This window comes from Procambarus clarkii, chromosome 6, assembly GCF_040958095.1.
Source record: "Procambarus clarkii isolate CNS0578487 chromosome 6, FALCON_Pclarkii_2.0, whole genome shotgun sequence".
NCBI classification, from domain to species: Eukaryota; Metazoa; Arthropoda; class Malacostraca; order Decapoda; family Cambaridae; genus Procambarus; species Procambarus clarkii.
In genome coordinates, this window is record NC_091155.1 from 9,276,061 (window position 1) to 9,296,045 (window position 19,985).

At 52.1% G+C, this 19,985-nt stretch overlaps 1 protein-coding gene across 2 annotated transcripts in view; it reads left to right on the plus strand.

Annotated features, from left to right (window-relative positions):
* Positions 1-19,985, plus strand: part of LOC123752967 (repetitive organellar protein) — a 133,121-nt gene that overhangs the window by 71,835 nt on the left and 41,301 nt on the right. For both annotated transcript variants that reach the window (XM_045734977.2, XM_045734976.2), the window contains exon 4: positions 16,911-17,141. In XM_045734977.2, the coding sequence (XP_045590933.1) occupies positions 16,911-17,141 (231 nt within the window). The remainder of the gene's footprint in view (positions 1-16,910; positions 17,142-19,985) is intronic.

Sequence of the window (19,985 nt, forward strand, 5' to 3'; positions counted from 1 at the left end):
ATGTGTGGTGGCCAAGCTCCATCTGTCAGGGCTAGAGTGTGCTGTCAGCAACACATGTGTGGTGGCCAAGCTCCATCTGTCAGTGCTAGAGTGTCCTGTCAGCAACACATGTGTAGTGGCCAAGCTCCATCTGTCAGTGCTAGAGTGTCCTGTCAGCAACACATGTGTGGCGGCCAAGCTCCATCTGTCAGTGCTAGAGTGTCCTGTCAGCAACACATGTGTGGTGGCCAAGCTCCATCTGTCAGTGCTAGAGTGTGCTGTCAGCAACACATGTGTGGTGGCCAAGCTCCATCTGTCAGTGCTAGAGTGTCCTGTCAGCAACACATGTGTAGTGGCCAAGCTCCATCTGTCAGTGCTAGAGTGTCCTGTCAGCAACACATGTGTGGTGGCCAAGCTCCATCTGTCAGGGCTAGAGTGTCCTGTCAGCAACACATGTGTGGTGGCCAAGCTCCATCTGTCAGGGCTAGAGTGTCCTGTCAGCAACACATGTGTGGTGGCCAAGCTCCATCTGTCAGTGCTAGAGTGTCCTGTCAGCAACACATGTGTGGTGGCCAAGCTCCATCTGTCAGTGCTAGAGTGTCCTGTCAGCAACACATGTGTGGTGGCCAAGCTCCATCTGTCAGTGCTAGAGTGTCCTGTCAGCAACACGTGTGTGGTGGCCAAGCTCCATCTGTCAGGGCTAGTGTGTGCTGTCAGTGACTGTGTGTTGCTCACAGCAACACACGCTGTAGCAACACAATGAATTATGAATTTATGTATATATCAATGAATAAATGATTGTTTCAATAAATATAATAATGAATGAATGAATGAATGTGTGTGTGTATCAATAAGAAGAAACTGCATAAGGTCTAGATCCTGTTGCCCCTATAAATATTCACACTATAAATAGTAGCTGCCTCACTTGGGCCAGTAGGCTCATCTATGAGTTTGTAATAATATGTAGGCCAATAGGCCCATATATGAGTTTGGAAAGGTATAAATAGGAGTTGTCACCTATTTATGTCCTCCCAAACTCATTCATATGGGCCTTATTGGCCCATATGAGGCAGTTTCATTACAACCATATAGAGTTGTGAAAACCATATGAACAGTACTTGGTATTCTTATCTTTACTCTATTCACTCTATTCTTATTCTTAGTTATGATGGAATTTTATACCATAACAGTTACCACTTTGATATACAGAGCACCACTTGGTTCACGAACTTTAGTTATCCGAAACTTCCAGTTTCCCGATTGGGGTTGGGGAGTCATGTTACACGAACTAAGTTCGGGTAGGAAGAAGTCCGCCAAGCTTCACGCCGGCCGGGGTTGGGATTATCCTACACAAACCAAGTTCGGGTAAGGAAGCGGTCAGACAAGCGTCGTGCCGGCCCGTGGTGGTGGATGGGTGGGTGGGTGGGTGGGAGATGGTTCAGTTTGCTCACTGACCGTGTCGGGCGCCGCCTGCTACCCTGTGACGTCACACACTCACGGTCTATTGTTCCCATTGTTTGAATTTGTCACGAGACTGGAGTGTTCATTCCATGACTTTGTTTTACATATCAGCACAATCAAGGAACATCCGTGCACCATATCGACTCCAATGCATGCATTGTGTCAGTAAAAGCATCTACAAGCGGGTTATGTAAAAGAAAGAGGTCAGTGATGACATTTGAGAAGAAAGTTGAAATAATTAAGAAGGTGGAGAGTGGTGTCCCGAGAAGTGTCGTGTGCGCTGAATATGGCATTAGTAAAAGTACTGTTTTTTATCTTCTTAAGGCTAAACCTATCATTTTTTACTATTTCTCTAGAAGTGAAAGTGATAAAGCAATATGAAATAGGAAGGTAGTAAGTAAAGCAAAGGTGGAGAGTGCTAATAACGCAGTGTGGGAGTGGTACAAACAGAGACGTGAGGTGACGAAGAAGCCAGTGGCAGGCTGGCTGCTCGTGGAAAAGGCGCGTGAATATCACCAAGCAATGAAAATTACTCAAAAGTGTGTATACAGTGATGGTTGGCTCAGAAGTTTTAAAACCCGTCATGGCATTAGGTTCATTAAAGTGCATGGTGAAAGACAATCTGCTGATATTGTTGGTGCTGATGAGTATGTGAGTAAATTTGCGGAGATGGTGCAGGAACAAAATTTATCTCCAGAGCAAATTTATAATGCTGATGAGACAGGTTTGTATTGGCGTATGCTTCCCACAGAAACGATGGCTCATAGTGGTGAGGACGATCCTTCAGGTGGTTATAAACAGAACAAACAGAGAATTTCTTTGTTGTGCTGTGCAAATGCAGCTGGCATGCACAAATTAAAATTACTGTACTTGTGATTGGAATTAGTAAAAACCCCAGGGCTTTAAAGTCAGCCAGGTACCTCCCTGTGATTTATAAGAACCAGCCAAGTGCGTGGATGTCTCGAGTAATATTTGTCGAGTGGTTTAATAAGAACTTTGTACCCGAGGTGAAGGAGCACCTGAAAAGTGTTGGTCTCCCGCAAAACAGCAAAGTTGTGCTGCTGTTAGATAACAGTTCAACGCATCCACAAGGTGATGAGCTAGTAAAGGGCAATATTATTGGAACGTTCTTGCCACCCAATACAACTTCAGTGATCCAACCCATGGATCAAGGAATAATTAAGAACCTTAAACACCACTACAAGAGGATGTTTGCCAGACGTCTTAACAATCAACTTGGAACACTTAAGGACTTTTATAAAGTCTTCACAATAAAGTCAGCTATCTGGACTATTGCTAGTGCGTGGGATGAGGTAAAGCAGACAACACTAAGAAATGGTTGGAAAAAACTTTGGCCCGCGTCAAGTCTGTTTCCTGAGGAAGATGACGAGGCAGATTTTGAAGGATTTGCGGTGAAGAAAGTTAGCGAGAAGAAAAAATTAAGAGAGGAACTCCTAGCCTATGTCAAGGGGATTTAGTCTCCTGAGCTGAGAGCAGAACTGGTGACTGAAACAATAGAAGATGACATCGATAGATGGATAGATTTTGATGAAGAAGCCCCAAACAATCGAAACATGACTAATGATGAAATTATAGAATTAGTATGTACAGCAAAAAAGCCAGACGAGTGCAATGAAGAAGATGGAGAGGAAGAGGAAGAGGATGAAGAAACGTTAAAGGAAAATTGTAATGTGGAAAAAATTCAGAATTTGTTTAAGAAATTCTGGCATTTATGGACACGAGTAACAGCGAGTTTGAAATTAAGGACATGATGACACAGTACAATTTGTATATGAAGTTTTTAAAAACAAGAGCCAAGGGAATGAAACAAATGTCAATTACAGAGTCTTTTGCAATGGCTTCCAAGAAAGCTCGCATTGCATCACCTGCACCTGACTCATCACATGTTGACCCAGTCAACCCAACAACTTCAGTCAACCCAAAAACCAACACCATCAACATCCAGTCAACACCAGTCAACACCATCAACACCAGTCAAACCAACACCATCAACATCCACCACCACCTCTTCCATGTAAATAACTATGCTTCATCAACATCAGTCATCAACATAAGCAGATCAGGACTTCAATTATTGGTGAGTACAAACAAAATATGGTCGCATTTATGCTATGAACCTGTCGATTTTTCCCCTAGATTTTTTCACACATTTTTTTTATATTTTTCCTCCATTTCTCGTATACGAACTTACATGTTAACCGACGGGTCTCGTCCCCAAGGGGTTCGGAAACCAAGTGGTGCTCCGTAGTAGCATTGCGATGATAACCAGATTTGCATAGTTAACAATCAAATGTATGCCTCACTTCTTGTGTGGACGCTGATTAACTGTTCATCTCTGACTACATATGGCTTGAGTTATTGTTTCTATATATTTGCTGACATTGGCCTTGTCTAGCCAGAGTTTCTTTCTCTGGTGGGCTGTCTCTTGACAGGCTATCTTCATGTTGGAAGGAGCCTCAACTTTGGCAGAACTTAGGCCTTTGTGGTTGAGGGCAGTCTGATTTTCGTTTAAGGGGTTACACAGGTCACATGCTTGTTTTACAGTGTGCCATTCTCATCTTTAACAGCGGTGTTTTCTCATAGGTTGATTTCAGTGTGAGCCTGTTCCTGGTGTTCCTGCTTGGTCTATCCTTCAGACCTGGCAAGCACTTTGGAGTTTTCCGAGGGTTTACTGTGAATACCCGGCCCTCCAATTCTACCCTCACATGGTGTGAGTTTGAGGGATGTGCCTCAATTTTGATGTATTCGAATGGACATTCTTACTGCTTCCATCATGCTACCTGTTATGTTGGGATATGCATTGCATATCCCAACTGTGAGGCCTGTGACGTTTAGGATTGTTGGGTCTCTGTTTCTGTGGGGAGCCCCTACGGCTCCCTGGAGCTTATCGGGCTAATATATATTACAGTGGTACCTCGGAATGCGATTGTCCCTGTATGCGAGGTTTTCGGAAGGCGAGGTGTATTTACTCCAAAAATTTGTCTCAGAAGGCGAGGGTTACTTCGGGAGGCGAGTTTGGACGCGAGTTTGTTGATACGCGTACAGCCGACCTAGCGCGTTCGTCGCCCCTCCGCCCCGCCGCCCCTCAGTTTATTATTGTCTCGCGCTCAGTGACTACCCCCACATCAATTCTTCTCGCGGATTTTCAGTGTTTTCTTGGATTTTTGGTGATTTGTCTATACAATTTGTTATTATATATCTCACCATGGGTCCCAAGAAAGCCAGTGGTAAGGATAAAGGCCAGAAAGCTCCTGTGAGGATGACAATAGAGGAGAAACAAGAGATCATTTGGAAGCATGAGAACGGTACACGTGTTGTTGAACTTTGTAGGCAGTACAACAAAGCCACATCAACAATATGCACTATACTTAAGAAGAAAAATAAGATTATGGGTGCTAAAGTGGCAAAAGGAGTAAGAACATTAACGGCACAAAGACCACAAATACTTGAAGAAGTGGAAAAGTTGTTATTAATTTAGATACACGACAAGGAGTTGAGGGGTGATAGTGTTTCGGAGGCCATTATTTGTGAGAAAGCCAGGGTGTTGCACGAAGACCTTCTAAAGAATACCCCTGCAACGAGTGATGCAGATAAGAAAGAGTTTAAGGCAAGCAGGGGCTGGTTTGAAAAATTTAGAAAGAGAAGTGGTATCCATAGTGTTACAAGGCATGGGGTTATGTGATGTGATTATGGAAGGGGACTCCCCTTCCAAACAGTAACTCCTCTCCTCCTCCCCCCTCCTCACCATCTTCCATACGCCTACAGCACTCGACAGCAAGGTAAGTAATAACTGGAACACAGTTTTGTAGGTTTATTTAGATGAATTAGGTAAATTAGGTATAAAAATTTAGTTTGATGTGGGGTTTTTGGGGTAGTCAGGAACGGATTAATTCATTTCCCTTTATTTCTTATGGGGAAATTAACTTCGGAATGCGAGTTTTCGGAAGGCGAGGCGTCTCCAGGAACGGATTAAACTCTTATTCTGAGGTATGCCTGTATATTAGACCAAGACATTAGCTAAGGAGTTCAGACCTACCAGGGACTAGTGCCAGAACCTGGCCCCTTCAGAGAGGATTCAGGGAGCAATGGCCCTGAAAAAAAAACGTGTGGTTGGGGTTTTCCTTATCTGCCATCGACTGGGGTTAGGCACCCAGAAAGATAGGCATAACAAAAAAAAAAAAAAAAAAAAAAAAAAAAAAAAAAAAAAAAAAAAAAACAGTTGGAAAAAAAACACTTGGAAAAAAAAAACACTTGGAAAAAAAAAAACAGAAAACCAAACAGAGAGGTAGAAACTCCCTACAATCCCAAGGAAACAAGCAAACATCACACTTTACTGCTGCTCGCAGCCCTCCCCGCCCCGAGAAGAGGAGGGGGGGGGGCCTGGACCTCATAGCCCCGGCTTCCTAGCATCAGTTCGCAAGCTAATGTCAACCGGGACAGACGCTTCTCTGGCCTCAGTTTCCTAGGCGGTGTTTGCCTTGTGTGGCGTTCACTGTCGTGTGTTGTGTTGTGCGGTAGCCAGGTGTTCCTCATCAGTACCGAAGCTGCATGCGCTTAGGGGCTTCCTTAAGCGCCCTGTGAGTACTGCCCCTGCGTGATAGGGTTATCTTCCCTGGGGCGTTTGGGAAACATTCCCTTAGAGGTTCTTGCTGCTCGGCATTTGCCTCACATTTGGGGCCTGCTGGGGCTTGGGGCCCTTGTTTGGCCTTTAGAGAGTTTTTAGGTCTTCCAGCCTGAGGTCTATCCTTGCGCCCGTGCTGTTTGGACGTTTGTAGCTTTCGCTGCTGTGTTGTGACATCTAGGGCTCATTTCGGGCGCGAGGATTTGAAGGTCGCACAGGTTCCTGGCCGCCCGTTCTTTATGCGGGTGTCTGCTCCTGTGCGTTCTTGTTGCCTTGGATCGCAGGTTGCAGCCTGTTGTCTCGGCTTCGCATTGCGGAGTTTGTGGCGGCCGCCTCCCAGGTCAGCCCTTTCTTTTCCTTCTCATTGGGTATGAAGCTCCAGGGAGCCGTAGAGGCTCCTCACAGAAAACCAGCGTTGAATGTAATGAAACGCCATTTTCTGGGTGAGCCCCAGAGGCTCCCTGGCAACCCTCCCTCCCACCAGTTGGCAGTTTTTCTGGGGGGAGCCCCGTCGGCTCCCCGGAGCTTTACCGGCTGATATGCTAATGTCAGACTTTGGCATCAGTCATGTGTATGGAGTTCTAGGGCCTACCAGGGACCACGGCCAGAACCTGGCCCCCTCAGAGAGGCAAGGGGAGCAATGGCCTATAGAAACCCCCGTTATCTTGAGGTTATCTTGAGATGATTTCGGGGCTTTTTAGTGTCCCCGCGGCCCGGTCCTCGACCAGGCCTCCACCCCCAGGCAGCAGCCCGTGACAGCTGACTAACACCCAGGTACCTATTTTACTGATAGGTAACAGGGGCATAGGGTGAAAGAAACTCAACCCATTGTTTCTCGCCGGCGCCTGGGATCGAACCCAGGACCACAGGATCACAAGTCCAGCGTGCTGTCCGCTCGGCCGACCGGCTCCCGTGTGGTTGGAACCATTCTATGTCTGCCATCGACCGGGTCAAGCATCCAGAAAGGTAAGCATTCCAAAACAAACCCTATTCTGGTGAAAATTGCTACCTAAAGCCGAACTAGTGGATAGAACTCTTCAACAGAAAACAAGGAAACTAGTATGATGTCATATGTTACCGCGCCGCTGTCTGCGCAGCTCCCCCCCTCCCCGGGAGGGGGAAGGGGGAGCCCCAGACCTCCCACGCCGGCTATCTCCTCGTGCCGCCTGGGTTTCGGTGGTCGCGCCCGAGATCTTCCCGCGGCTCCGCCTTTTCCTGGGCTCAGAGGGGCCTTGTCGGGGCTGCTTATGTTCTGCCTCGCGGTCTCGCCTCCGGTTGGTGGTCGGGTGGCTTCGTGGTAGGTGTCCCACCTGCGTGCTTCTCTTGGCGGCAGTATGGGGTATTTTGGCGGTCCTTCCTTTTCCTGTCCCTTCTTAGGTGGTTGCTCTTGTTAGCTTGGTTTTCTGGCGGGGGTTGGGGGCCGTCGTCTTGCCACATACTGTCGCCTCTTTTCGTGCGGTGCTGGCGGAGCCGCTTCAGCTTGCTTTCGGTCTTGGTGTTGTTTCTGCACCGTTAGTCAGCTGTCTTGTGCGTCGTTTCACCTCCGGCCTGTTTGTGCGCCACTTGCACCATCCTGGTCTCTGGTCAGCGTGCTCTGTCTTCTCCTCGGTTGGTAGCGCCCCTTCGGTTCCAGTGTGTTTTTTCGTCGGCTCTTTCCTTTTGGCTTTTGCCTCTGGGGGTCGAGTTGCTGAGTTTTCTTGCTCCTTCGGTTTTAGCGTTTTGGTTGTTCGGTGGCAGCAGTCTCCATTTTTTCTGGCGCGGGGTGGGGCTGCTGCGTTCTAGAGGGGTCCAGGGTTTGTTGGTGCTTCGTTGGTCGGGCCGGGGGTGTGTCGTTTTTTGTGTTCAGTGGCGGCCCTCCGCTGTTGTTTGTGTGCCACGGCGTTTGGGTCCGGAGCGCGTTTTGCGTTGATCCGGTTCTGTTCTTCCCGGTTCGCGGGTGATAGTGTCCTGGGTGGTCAGCCGTGTTCTTGCGGCTAAGCTGCCTGTGTTCTTCCATCATGCCTGTGGCGTTCGTGGCTTCGGTGCTCTCGCTGCCGTCTGGACGACGTGGCCTTGCGGTCTTTTTGGCATGGGTTTTTGGTGTTCGTGCAGGGGCCTTGCTACTCGTTGTTCTTGTGTTGTTCCCGGGACTTTTCGGGGCTGTGGCGCCTTGGGTTGGCGTTTGCTGCCGGTTGTCTCGCCTCCTTGGGGGGTGCGTGGTGTCCGCCTCCCGGTTCTGTCCCTTTGACCTTCCTCTGTGGGTAGTTAGCTCCGGGAAGCCGACGGGGCTCCCCCCAGAAAACCAGCGTTGAATGTAATGACACGCCATTTTCTGGGTGAGACCCGGAGGCTCCCCGGCAACCCTCCCTCCCTCCGGTCGGCGATTTTTCGCGTGTTTTGACATCCAGCCTCAGAACTGATGGGTGGATAGCCGGCGTGGGAGGTCTGGGGCTTCCCCTTCCCCCTCCCGGGGAGGGGGGAGTTGCGCAGACAGCGGCGCAGTGACGTATGACGTCATACTAGTTTCCTTGTTTTCTGTTGAAGAGTTCTATCCACTAGTTCGGCTTTAGGTAGCAATTTTCACCAGAATAGGGGTATGTTTTGGAATGCTTACCTTTCTGGATGCTTGACCCGGTCGATGGCAGACATAGAATGCTTCCAACCACACGGGGGTTTCTATAGGCCATTGCTCTCCTTGCCTTTCTGAGGGGGCCCGGTTCTGGCCGTGGTCCCCGGTAGGCCCTAGAACTCCATACACATGACTGATGCCAAAGTCTGACATTAGCATATCAGCCGGTAAAGCTCCGGGGAGCCTCCGGGTCTCACCCAGAAAATGGCGTTTCATTACATTCAACGGTGGTTTTTTGTGTTGGTTGAAGCTTAGCTTCCAAACTGATGCTAGGCAGCCGGTGCGGTGAGGTCCGGGGCTTCCCCTTCCTCCTTTCGGGGCAGGGAGGGCTGCGTGGACGATCGGCGCGGCAGTAAAGTGTGATGTTTGCTTGTTTGCATGTTTTCTTGGGATTGTAGGGAGTTTCTACCTCTCTGTTTGGTTTCTTGTTTTAGTTTTCTGGGGGGAGCCCCGTCGGCTCCCCAGAGCTATCCCAGGCTGATATGCTAATGTCAGACTTTGGCATCAGTCATGTGTATGGAGTTCTTAGGCCTACCGGGGACCACAGCCAGAACCGGGCCTCCTCAGAGAGGCAAGGGGAGCAATGGCCTATAGAAGCCCCCGTGTGGTTGGAAGCATTCTATGTCTGCCATCGACCGGAACAGGCACCCAGAAAGGTAAGCGCCTCAAAACAAACCCCTATTCTGGTTAAAATTGCTACCAAAAACCGAACTAGTCGATAGAACTCCCCAACCGAAAACAAGCAAACTAGTGTGACGTCACACACCGCCGCGCCGCTGTCTGCGCAGCTCCCCCCTCCCCGGGAGGGGGTAGGGGGAGCCCCAGACCGCCTGCGCCGGCTACCCACACCTCAGTTCTTGAGGCTGATGCTATAGGCGATGGTCGTGTGCTCTGGCTCCGGTGTCGCTACTGCACTGTGCTTCGCGTGTGGTGTTGGTTTTGTGGGTGCGAGAGCCAGGAGTTATCTTCAGTACTCGGACTGCATGCGCCTAGGGCTGCCTTCCCTAGGTGCCCTGTAAGTACTACCCTTGGGGCTTGGGGCCACCTTCCACAGGCTCCTCGGGGTCTGCCTCTGCTGGTCCGTTTTACCTTTCGGTTTTTCGGCCGCCTGTTGGGCTCTTGGGTGTTCTGTTCTCCCTTGTTACCGGCAGGTAAGAGGCAGTTTGTACTGGTAGGGGCGCAGGGTGCTGCTCAGCTTGTAATTCCCGACATCGCGGCCAGCTCTGTTCCTTGGGGTTCGCTGTCCTCTTGCGGGGTTTTGTTTTTCTGTTTGTTTTTGCCTGGTGGGGGGTTCTGTCATTTTATTCAGTTTGTTTTTGCCCTTCCACTGTTCTCCTCGGTGGCGCCCCCTGCTAGGTCCCCATGAGTGTACACGTCCCTGGGGTTCAGCTTTAGAAGTTTGCTTGGTAGTTTTGGGTGCCGGTTTGCAGCATCCTGCCTGGGACTACCTGAGCGCGAGTCCTCTTAAAGTAAACGCTCAGGACCCTGGGAATCTCCTAGGGGGCGCGTGGGTCCGATGGATGTGACCCCGGAGTCCCCACTCGCTGTGTGCGAGTTTGAGGGTTGCTCGGTCCCCTTGTCTCAGAGTGACCCTCATTGTTTTTGCCTCTGCCACGCTGCCTGTTGGGTCGGTGATACTTTCGACCCTGAGTCCTGTGAGTGTTGCTGCTTGCTTGTGACTCAATTTACCCAATCCTCTGATGATTCTATTCGGGTACAGGCGGCGCGTGCGTTGCAGTCTAGGTTTCGTCTGTTGCAACGCGCTCGGTTGGTTGCTCCCCCGGATGCCCCGGGGCTGCCCACGCTTTGCTTTTCGAGACCCGGACTTGGAGGTGGGGGTCGCTTTGATCCTGGTTCAGTCCGCACCTTCTTGTCCTTCCCCTTCTGTTCGTTCTGGTCCCCCCCCCCCCCTGCTTCCGGCCCCGAAGCGTCTGAGGGTTTCGGGGTCGGAGCAGGGGTTACTTGATCTCGAGACTCGGGCAGCTTCGGGAGGTGCCCCTGGTGTGGTGCGAGTGGCCTTTGCAGCTTACCTCCTGCGTGACCCGGATTATGCCTCGGAAATGGATCCGTCCACGTTCAGGTTTGGGACTTCGTTCCCTTTCTGGCTCCGTTACGAGGTTCCGGAGTCGTCCTGGCTAGCAGACTGCCCCTTGTTTGGTCTGGATTCCTGGCATTCCTTCTGTCGTTCCCGCACGCTGGAGTGGCGGGAAGCTTCCACGGTGCTTCAGGTTTTCCTGGGGGGCGAACTTGAGTACCTGAATGAGTGCTTGTTTGCCCCTGCCCTTCCCCGCGATGTGGGCGTTATTCAGCTCCATGTGCAGGTTCCCTCCCTTTCGGCAGCGCTCGTTGCAGAGGACTTGCGCGCCCGGGGCCTATTGGCTTCGGCCTTGCAGTTCTTTTTCCTCCTGGAGCTGTCTTCGGATTGGCTCGTGGAGGATGTGGGGACGCTTGGGTCCGTCCACGGGGTCCGGCACCTTGTCCTCGGCTGCGCGTTCGTCGGCTGCCTTGTTGAAGCTGTTCACGCCGATTTTGCGGGATGCGGTTTCCCTGTTTTATGGTTCCCGTCTCGCGTGTCGGCAGGCGGTGCTGGGTTCCTCCGTGGAATCTGCTTGGGCTCTGGCTCTTAGGTGTTCTTCACCTTTTTGTCCTCTTCTGTTTGAGGAGTCGGCCGTGGCGCAGTTTATTCAGGCTGCGTCGGCGGCTTGTCGTCCAATGTCGGACTTGTTGGTTTTCCAGGGGTCCCTGGGTGGGTCTTCCCGGAAAGGTCGTGCCAGGGCTCGGGGTTCCTCTCGTCGTGGTAGGCCTCTGGTGTCAGGTTCGGGGTTGGCTCCTCCTGCGGACCCTCCCTCGTCTGTTCGGCGCGGTGTTCGCGCTGTGCGGGGTTCTGGGTCTCGTAAGGGTCGCCGGCCCTTTCGCGGTTTGCCCCCTTGACGGGGCGATGGGAGGGCGGCTTGCACTGTTCGCCCGCGCCTGGTCCCACGATTCGTGGGTCTTTCGGGTCGTGTCTCGCGGCCTGAGGTGGCGTTGGGTGGCCCCTCCCCCCTTTGGGGGGTCGGGGCTGGCAGGGCAGGTTTCTTCCCCTGCGCTCTGTCGAGTCGTCTTGGAGTGGGTACGCTTGGGCGTCGTCGAAACGACGTCGTCCCTCAGATGGGTTTCCCGTCTGTTTCCGGTTCCGAAACGGGACTGCGCGGACCTGCGGTTCATTCTGGACTTGTCCCGTCTGAACCCCTGGGTTCATTGCCCCTCCTTTCGGATGCCTACGCTGTCTCAGGTTCGGCTCCTCTTGGAGCCGGGAGCTTGGATGGTGTCCCTGGACCTCCGGGATGCTTATTGGCATGTCCCGATTCATCCGCGGTTCAGGGACTGGCTCGGTTTTGTTGTGGGGCGTCTGAGTTACCGCTTTCGTTGTCTCCCGTTCGGGTTGAACCTGGCACCTCGCATGTTCACGCGCCTTACACGGGTTGTGGTGGCTCGTTTGCGTCTCCTAGGTGTTCGGGTGTTGGCCTCCCTCGACGACTGGCTGGTTTGGGCTCCCAGCCAGTCTGCTTGCTTGCTAGCCAGGGATTTGGTTCTTTCCCAGCTCGCCGAGTTCGGGTTCTTGGTGAACTGGAGGAAGTCCCATCTGGTTCCCTCTCAGGTTCGGACTTGGCTGGGTCTCGTTTGGGACTCTCGAACCGCCTCCTTGTCTCTCCCTCCGGAGTCTCTCCTGCGGCTGCGGTCCCGCCTTTGTCTGTTTCTGGAGGGCCCTCGGGTCACCCGGCTGTTGCTCGAGGGGCTGTGCGGGAGCCTGAACTTCGCAATGGTGGTCTACCCGCCGGGTCGGGTTTGGCTTCGACGGCTGTTCTGGTTCCTTAGGGGTTCCCCCTTCCGCCTCTCTCGCGATCGCAGAGTTCGACCCCCGGAGGCCTTGCGTCGGTTGCTGCGTCACCGGCTTCCTCTTCAGGTTTTTCGGGGTTCAGTGCCTTGGCGCCTACCCGAGCCCTCGCTCGATGTGTACACGGATGCGTCGTCTCTCGGCTGGGGTTTTGTGACCAGTGCTCACCAGGCCGGCCAGGGGCGTTGGGATCCGTCCTTCCGTCGAGCTCACAGCACGGTGCGGGAGTTCGTAGCAGTGTGGTTTGCTGTAGGGAGGATTCGGGTGGCCCGCGGATCGACGATTCGGCTCCATTCGGACTGCTCTCCGGTGGTTCATTGCCTGAACCGCGTGGGCTCAATGCGGTCCTTGTCTCTTTGGGGTTGGTCGCTTCGGGTGACTCGTCTGCTGAGTTCTCGGGGTTTGGCTCTCCTGGCGGTTCACGTACGGGGCGTGTCCAACGTCTTGGCCGACGCCCTGTCTCGCTTCATTCCCCTCTCCACGGAGTGGACGGTCGACGACGAGTCCTTCCGTTGGCTTTGCCAGACGTTCGGGCGTCCCGAAGTGGACCTCTTTGCGTCGGCGTGGTCGCGGCGTCTTCCCGTTTATGCGGCGCCCTTCCCCGATCGCGAGGCCGTCGGGGTCGATGCCTTTCGGCTAGACTGGTCGAGGTGGGGGTTCCTGTACCTCTTTCCCCCGGTTCGGCTGTTGCTCCAGGTCCTGACTCGCTTAGAGACTTACCAGGGGAGAGTTGTCCTTCTGGCCCCTTGGTGGCCGGCCCAGCCTTGGTTTCAGGCGCTGGTTGCTCGGTGTCCGAACCCGAGGGTTTTCCCGCGGCTCCGCCTCTTTCAGCAGATCGGGCCAGTACGTCACGTGGCTGGTTCGATCTTCTCCTCGAGTCTTCGCATATGGTTTTTTTATCTCGAGTCTATCATCATCTCTATGGTGATCAGGTGGCCTCCTTGTTGGTGTCCCACCTGAGGGCTTCTTCTCGGCGGCAGTATGAAGTTTCCTGGCGGTCCTTCCGTTTCTTTTTGCGTCTTCGTCGGGTTAGTTCCTTGTCTGTTCGGGTGGTCTTGTCCTTCCTCTCGTGGTTGTTTCAGGACCGTCATCTTATGCCTAACACTGTCGCTTCGTATCGTGCGGCGCTGGCAGAGCCGCTTCAGCTTGCTATCGGTATCGATGTTACGTCTGCGCCGTTTCGCAAGCTGTCTCGTGCATTGTTTCACCTCCAGCCTGCTCATGCGTCGCCTGAGTCGTCCTGGTCTTTGTACAGAGTGCTCGCTTTCCTTTCGTCTCCTCGTTTCGTTGTGGCCCCTTCGGTCCAGGATTGTTTTTCCAAGGCACTTTTCTTGTTGGCTTTGGCCTCTGGGGGTCGGGTAGGGGAGCTTCATGCTCTCCTCCGGCGCAGGGGTTTCTGCTCTTTTGGTCGTGGTGATTGTTTTGTTCGTTTGCAGCCGTCTCCTTCTTTTCTGGCGAAGAATGAGACTGCTGCGTTCCGGAGGGGTCCATGGGTGGTTGATGCTTGGTTGGTCAGGCCGGGGGTGCATCATGTTTTGTGTCCGGTTGCGGCGCTTCGCCGTTATTTGCGCGCCACAGCTTCTGTGTCCGGGGACGCGCTGTGGGTTGATCCGGTTTCCCTTCTTCCCTGTTCGTGGGTTCGGGTCTCTCAGGTCGTCCTCAGGGTTATTAAGTCCAGCCAGCCTGCGGTCTGTCCCCGTGCCCATGACGTTCGTAAGTTCGCGGCTCTTGCTGCCGTCTTTGGGAATATGTCTTGGTCTGATGTTCGGGCGCGGGGATTTTGGCGGTCGAACAGGGTCCTGGCTGCTCGTTACCTTGTGAATGTCCCTGGGCCTCGTCGGGCCTGTGTTGCTTTGGGTCGGCGGTTGCAGCCAGTTGTCTCGGCTTTGAGTTGAGGAGTGAGCGACGACCGCCTCCCGGGTAAGTCCCTCTTTTTTCTGTCTGTGGGTAGTTAGCTCCGGGGAGCCGATGGGGCTCCCCCCAGAAAACCAGCGTTGAATGTAATGAAACGCCATTTTCTGGGTGAGTCCCGGAGGCTCCCCGGCATTCCTCCCTCCCTACGGTCGGCGTTTTTTCGCGTTTTTGACATCCAGCCTCAAGAACTGAGGTGTGGGTAGCCGGCGTGGGGGGTCTGGGGCTCCCCCTTCCCCCTCCCGGGGAGGGGGGAGCTGCGCAGACAGCGGCGCGGCGGTGTGTGACGTCACACTAGTTTGCTTGTTTTCGGTTGGGGAGTTCTATCCACTAGTTCGGTTTTTGGTAGCAATTTTAACCAGAATAGGGGTTTGTTTTGAGGCGCTTACCTTTCTGGGTGCCTGTTCCGGTCGATGGCAGACATAGAATGCTTCCAACCACACGGGGGCTTCTATAGGCCATTGCTCCTCTTGCCTCTCTGAGGGGGCCCGGTTCTGGCTGTGGTCCCCGGTAGGCCTAAGAACTCCATACACATGACTGATGCCAAAGTCTGACATTAGCATATCAGCCTGGGATAGCTCCGGGGAGCCTCCGGGACTCACCCAGAAAATGGCGTTTCATTACATTCAACGCTGGTTTTTTACCATGTGGGGTTTGTTTTGTTATGCCTACCTTTCTGGGTGCCTAACCCCGGTCCATGGCAGATAAGGAAAACCCCAACCACAAGGGGGTTTTCCAGGGCCATTGCTCCCTGAAACCTCTCTGAAGGAGCCAGGTTCTGGCGCTGGTCCCTGGTAGGTCTGAACTCCTTAGCTATTGTCCCGGTCTAATATAACATACATTAGCCCGATAAGCTCCAGGGAGCCTCCGGGGCTCACCCAGAAAATGGCGTTTCATTACATTCACCGCTGGCTTTTTCACCTCCAGCCTGCTCCTTTGCTGCCTGAGCTTTCTTGGTCTCTGGATCAGGTTGTTTCCATTCTTTCTTCTTGGTTTAAGGTCGCCTCTTCAGTTTGTGATTGCTTCTGGAAAGTTTTGTTTTTGTTGGCTTAGGCCTTTTGGAGTCAGGTTGGGGAGCTTCATGCTCTTCCTTGGTGACAGGAGTTTTGTTCGTTTGGTCCTGGTGGTCGTTTTGTTTGTTTTCTGCCATCTCCATCTTTTCTGACATTAATTGAGATGGCAGGCTTCCAGATTGGTCCTTAGGTTGTGGATGCCTGGTTGGTTCGGCCGGTAGTGCATCCTGTGCTGTGTCTGGTGGCTGCTTTGCGCCACTACCTATGGGTCACCAGTTCTGTGTTGTGGCTGCACTCTGGGTTAGTCAGGTTTCCCTGGTTCTCTGTTCCAGGGTTCATGTGTCTCAGGTTGTCCACTGTGTCTTTGAATCTAGCCAGCCTGCAGTCAACACTCGGGCCTGCCAGCTATCTAGTATACGTCCCGGGCCCTCTGTGGCCTTGTGTTGCTTTGGGCTGTCTGTCGCAGCCATCTGTCTCTTCCTTGGTTTGAGACCTGTGGTGCTGTCGCCTCCCTGGTAGGTCCTTGTTTTTCCTTCTCTGTTGGTAGTTAGCTTCAGGAGTCAACTCCTGAACTAACACCGATGGAGCTCCTCACAGAAAACCAGCATTGAATGTGATGAAACGGCAGTTTCTAGGTGATCCTCGGAGGCTCCCAGACACCCTCCCTCCCTCCCTCCGATTGGGGGCTTTCATTGTTCAAAGAACTGGCTAGTGGGTGGCCTGGCTCATCCAGCCCGGCTCCCTCTCCCTCCATGGGGATGGAGGTGGTGCTAACGAGCAAGGCTTAGCTGGACGAAGTTTTGTTTTCTTTGTGGGGGAGTTCTTTTGCTCTTTTGAAGACGTATGTCGCACTTTTCAGTCAGGCAGTAGTCTGTTTTGATTCACCTACCTTTCTGGGTGCCTTCCCTGGTCAATGGCAAGATGATATACTTTACATGTAAAAGTATTCATGGGCCATTGCTCCCTGTGCCTCTCTGAGGGGGCCAGGTTCTGGCTTGTGGTCCCTGGTAGGCATACAAAGAACTCTGCAACTGGTGACACTCAAATAATGTTGCACTGATCAGAAAGACAGCTTCAGGGAGCCCCCAGGGCTCGCCCAGAAACTGGTGTTTCATTACATTCAACTCTGGTATTTTGAGGCTTTGTTTCCTGTGCATCCTCCAGTTTCTGTAAATTTTTGCTGACTTTCTGGATGCTTTCCTGGTGGGGGGTGGTAAATTGTCCCTTGCTCCCTGTACCTTTATGAGGGGAGCCAGATTCTGGCTCTAGTCCCCAGTAGGCCAAACAGAACTTGTACAACTGATGTGACCTTTTAACATGTAGCAGTCTCAACATCATTGCTTCAGGAAGCCACTGGGGTTCTAAATTAGAGCCATTTCATTCCAATCAATGCTGGATTTTTAATTTGCATTTCTCTTACAGACACAGAAAACTGTGCAGAGTTTCTTTGATGTAGACAAGAGTGATGAAATGCAGACCTATCGACAAACATCTGTACTTGGTGACACATCCAAAACTGGTGACTCAAAGCACTCAAAGCACAGTTCATCATCCAGCTCTCAGTCTTCCAGAACAAGTTGTGTACCCAACTATAGCATCTTGGGTGGGGAGCGTTGGCTGGCTGCGGTCAAATCAATGAAGGCACGGAAGAAGGTACTGTTGTTGTTGGTATTATTCCATGTCTTAGCATATCAGGAAATTGAACCAAGTTGGCTTAACTTCATTCTATACCTATAAGAGAGAATGTCTGTAATGTTTATGTCTGTCTGTCTGTCTGTCTGTCTGTCTGTCTGTCTGTCTGTCTGTCTGTCTGTCTGTCTGTCTGTCTGTCTGTCTGTGTCTGTCTGTCTGTCTGTTCAAAGTTGGATGCCAGAATCTTATTCCTAGCTTTACCCAAATTGACAGAGATAATGGTCTGTTGTCTGGGATGAACTTAGATTGGTTGGGATAGCCAGAATTCAGAAAGGTCAGAGTCACATTTAGACCCCATGGCAACTTTTGGTACTACCCACCACTATTCCTATGAAAATATTTTGAAAGAAAATAAAAACTGATTTTCTTCAGCTCCGTGGAGCTATCGGGCTAATATGCAGTTCATTAGACTAGGGCATTAGTCATAGGGGTTCAGTCTATCAGGGACCACAAGCCAGAAATAGGGCCCTCCCTGAGAGCACAGGGAACAATGGCCCTGGAACACCGCCCTGTGGTTGGGGGTTTTCCTATCTGCCATTGACCGGGGTTAGGCACCCAGAAAGGTAGGCATATCAAAACAAACCCCATTTCGTAAGAAAATTGCAACCTAAAACTGAACAGAGAGGCAGAAGCCCTTCCAATCCCAAGGAAAGAAGGAAACAAACAAACGTCACACTCCACCGCCGCGTCACTCGTCCGCACAGCCCTCTGGACTCCCTGCGCCACCAGTGTTGCTGTATCAACACCGTTGGTGGAGTGTGAAGTGGCGATTTCAGTGCCATCTATGGACCTGCACTCCAACTCCCAGGTATTAGATGTGACGCAGACAACGCTATCTGTTGGCGGTGGTGCAGCGTCGTTGAAAGGCTCCTGTTTCATACCTCAGTTAGGAGGTGAGGTCAATGATGATGACATCTGGAGGGTGGCATAACAATATCAACGCCATCTAGGTCTTGAATGCAATTACATTGTCAGTTCCCCGGTGGAAGGGTGTTATCCTAAGGTCACCCAGTATACTGTCTGTCTAGCTAATGACGTTTATGTTCACAGAAGTGACGTAAGGAGATGATTGAGCCGAGGAGGGCAGTTCATCTTGGGCAGTCCATAACTCTTGACTTGGTCCTGTGAGAGGACAAAGTGGCCGCTGTCAGTAGTAGCAGTGTGTTAGCTGCTGGATTTATGCAATGTTGTATGGACCGATGTACCCGGGATTTGACCAAGAAGAGTTACGCGCCAGTAGTGCGTCCGTTGAGAAGTGCTGCTAGTGTGTTGCTAGAGACTTGGTGTTAGTAATTAACACCTTCTGCCAAGGTGTTAGCTACCCCATGTATGTGATTATTTGAGACCCCTATCAGTGTGTTGCTGAAACCCTCTGCCAGTGTGTTTCCGGAGAGTGGATGTGGGGTATTGAGACATAGTGACAATACTGTGTGTGGACTCAGAATTGTTTATCCGCCCTTTATTCCTTGCACTACTACTTGCCACAGCCAGTTCTTGAAAACTTACCATCGACTTGTGGTAGGATCAAGAAGTAGAGGTTATAAAACACGTTAACAGAAAGAATCCGGTTACCGGCCCAAGCTGGCCGTAACACCCAGCCATGCCAGTTCATCGGCTAATACAATCCAGGGTGGTCCTCATCTCTGGCCTCGAATTCCTACAGTGTTTTGCCTTCGTGGTGTCCTCTGTTGTTTGTGGTGTGGTGGCCAAATGTACCTGAAGTGTACCGGGACTGCATGCACTTAGGGCTGCTTTCTCTAAGTTCCCTGTGAGTACTTCTTGAGGTTATCTTGAGATGATTTCGGGGCTTTAGTGTCCCCGCGGCCCGGTCCTCGATCAGGCCTCCACCCCCAGGAAGCAGCCCGTGACAGCTGACTAACTCCCAGGTACCTATTTACTGCTAGATAACAGGGGCATTCAGGGTGAAAGAAACTTTGCCCATTTGTTTCTGCCTCGTGCAGGAATCGAACCCGCGCCACAGAATTACGAGTCCTGCGAGCTATCCACCAGGCTACGAGGCCCCTCGTCAGGGCCTCGTAGGCCCCCTACTACCCTTGCGTATCAGAGTTCTCTTCTCTGGTGCAATCGGGACACCATTTCCGTAGGGGTTCTTGCTGCTCAGCATTTACCCTACCCTTGGGATCAGCTGGGGTTTCGTGTCCCTTGTTTGGCCTTGGGTAGATAGGGGTATTGTTTCTGGTTGGGGCGTCAAGGTGTTGCGCAGCCAGCTACCTACGCAGAGGCCGGCTCCTGTTTCCTCTGAGGATATAGTATTTTTGCATTTTTTCTGGGGGGATCCCCTACGGCTCCCCGGAGCTATCCATGGTTGATATGGATACCCTAACTATTTTGCATCAGTCGATGTGGGTGGAGTTCTAGGCCTACCGGGGACCACGAGCCAGAACCTGGCCCCCTCAGAGAGGCGCGGGGAGCAATGGCCCATAGAAATGCACATGTGATTTGGAGCATTCTATATCTGCCATCGACCGGGACAGGCACCCAGAAAGGTGCGCGCCACAAAACAAACCCCTATTCTGGTTAAACAACAAAAATCGACAAACGAGTGGACAGAACTCCCCCAGGAAAACGAACTAACAAGCATGACGTCACACGAGCCGCACCGCATGTCTGCACAGCTCCCCCCTCCCAGGGAGGGGGAAGGGGGAGCCCCAGACCCCCGCGCCGGCGATCCCCGCCCCAGTTCCTCGGCTGATGGGATCATGCACGGTCGTGTGGCTCCAGCTCCAGTCTTGTCTCAGTGCTGTGACTTGTTTGCAGTGCTGCTCTTACGGTGGTCATGTGAGC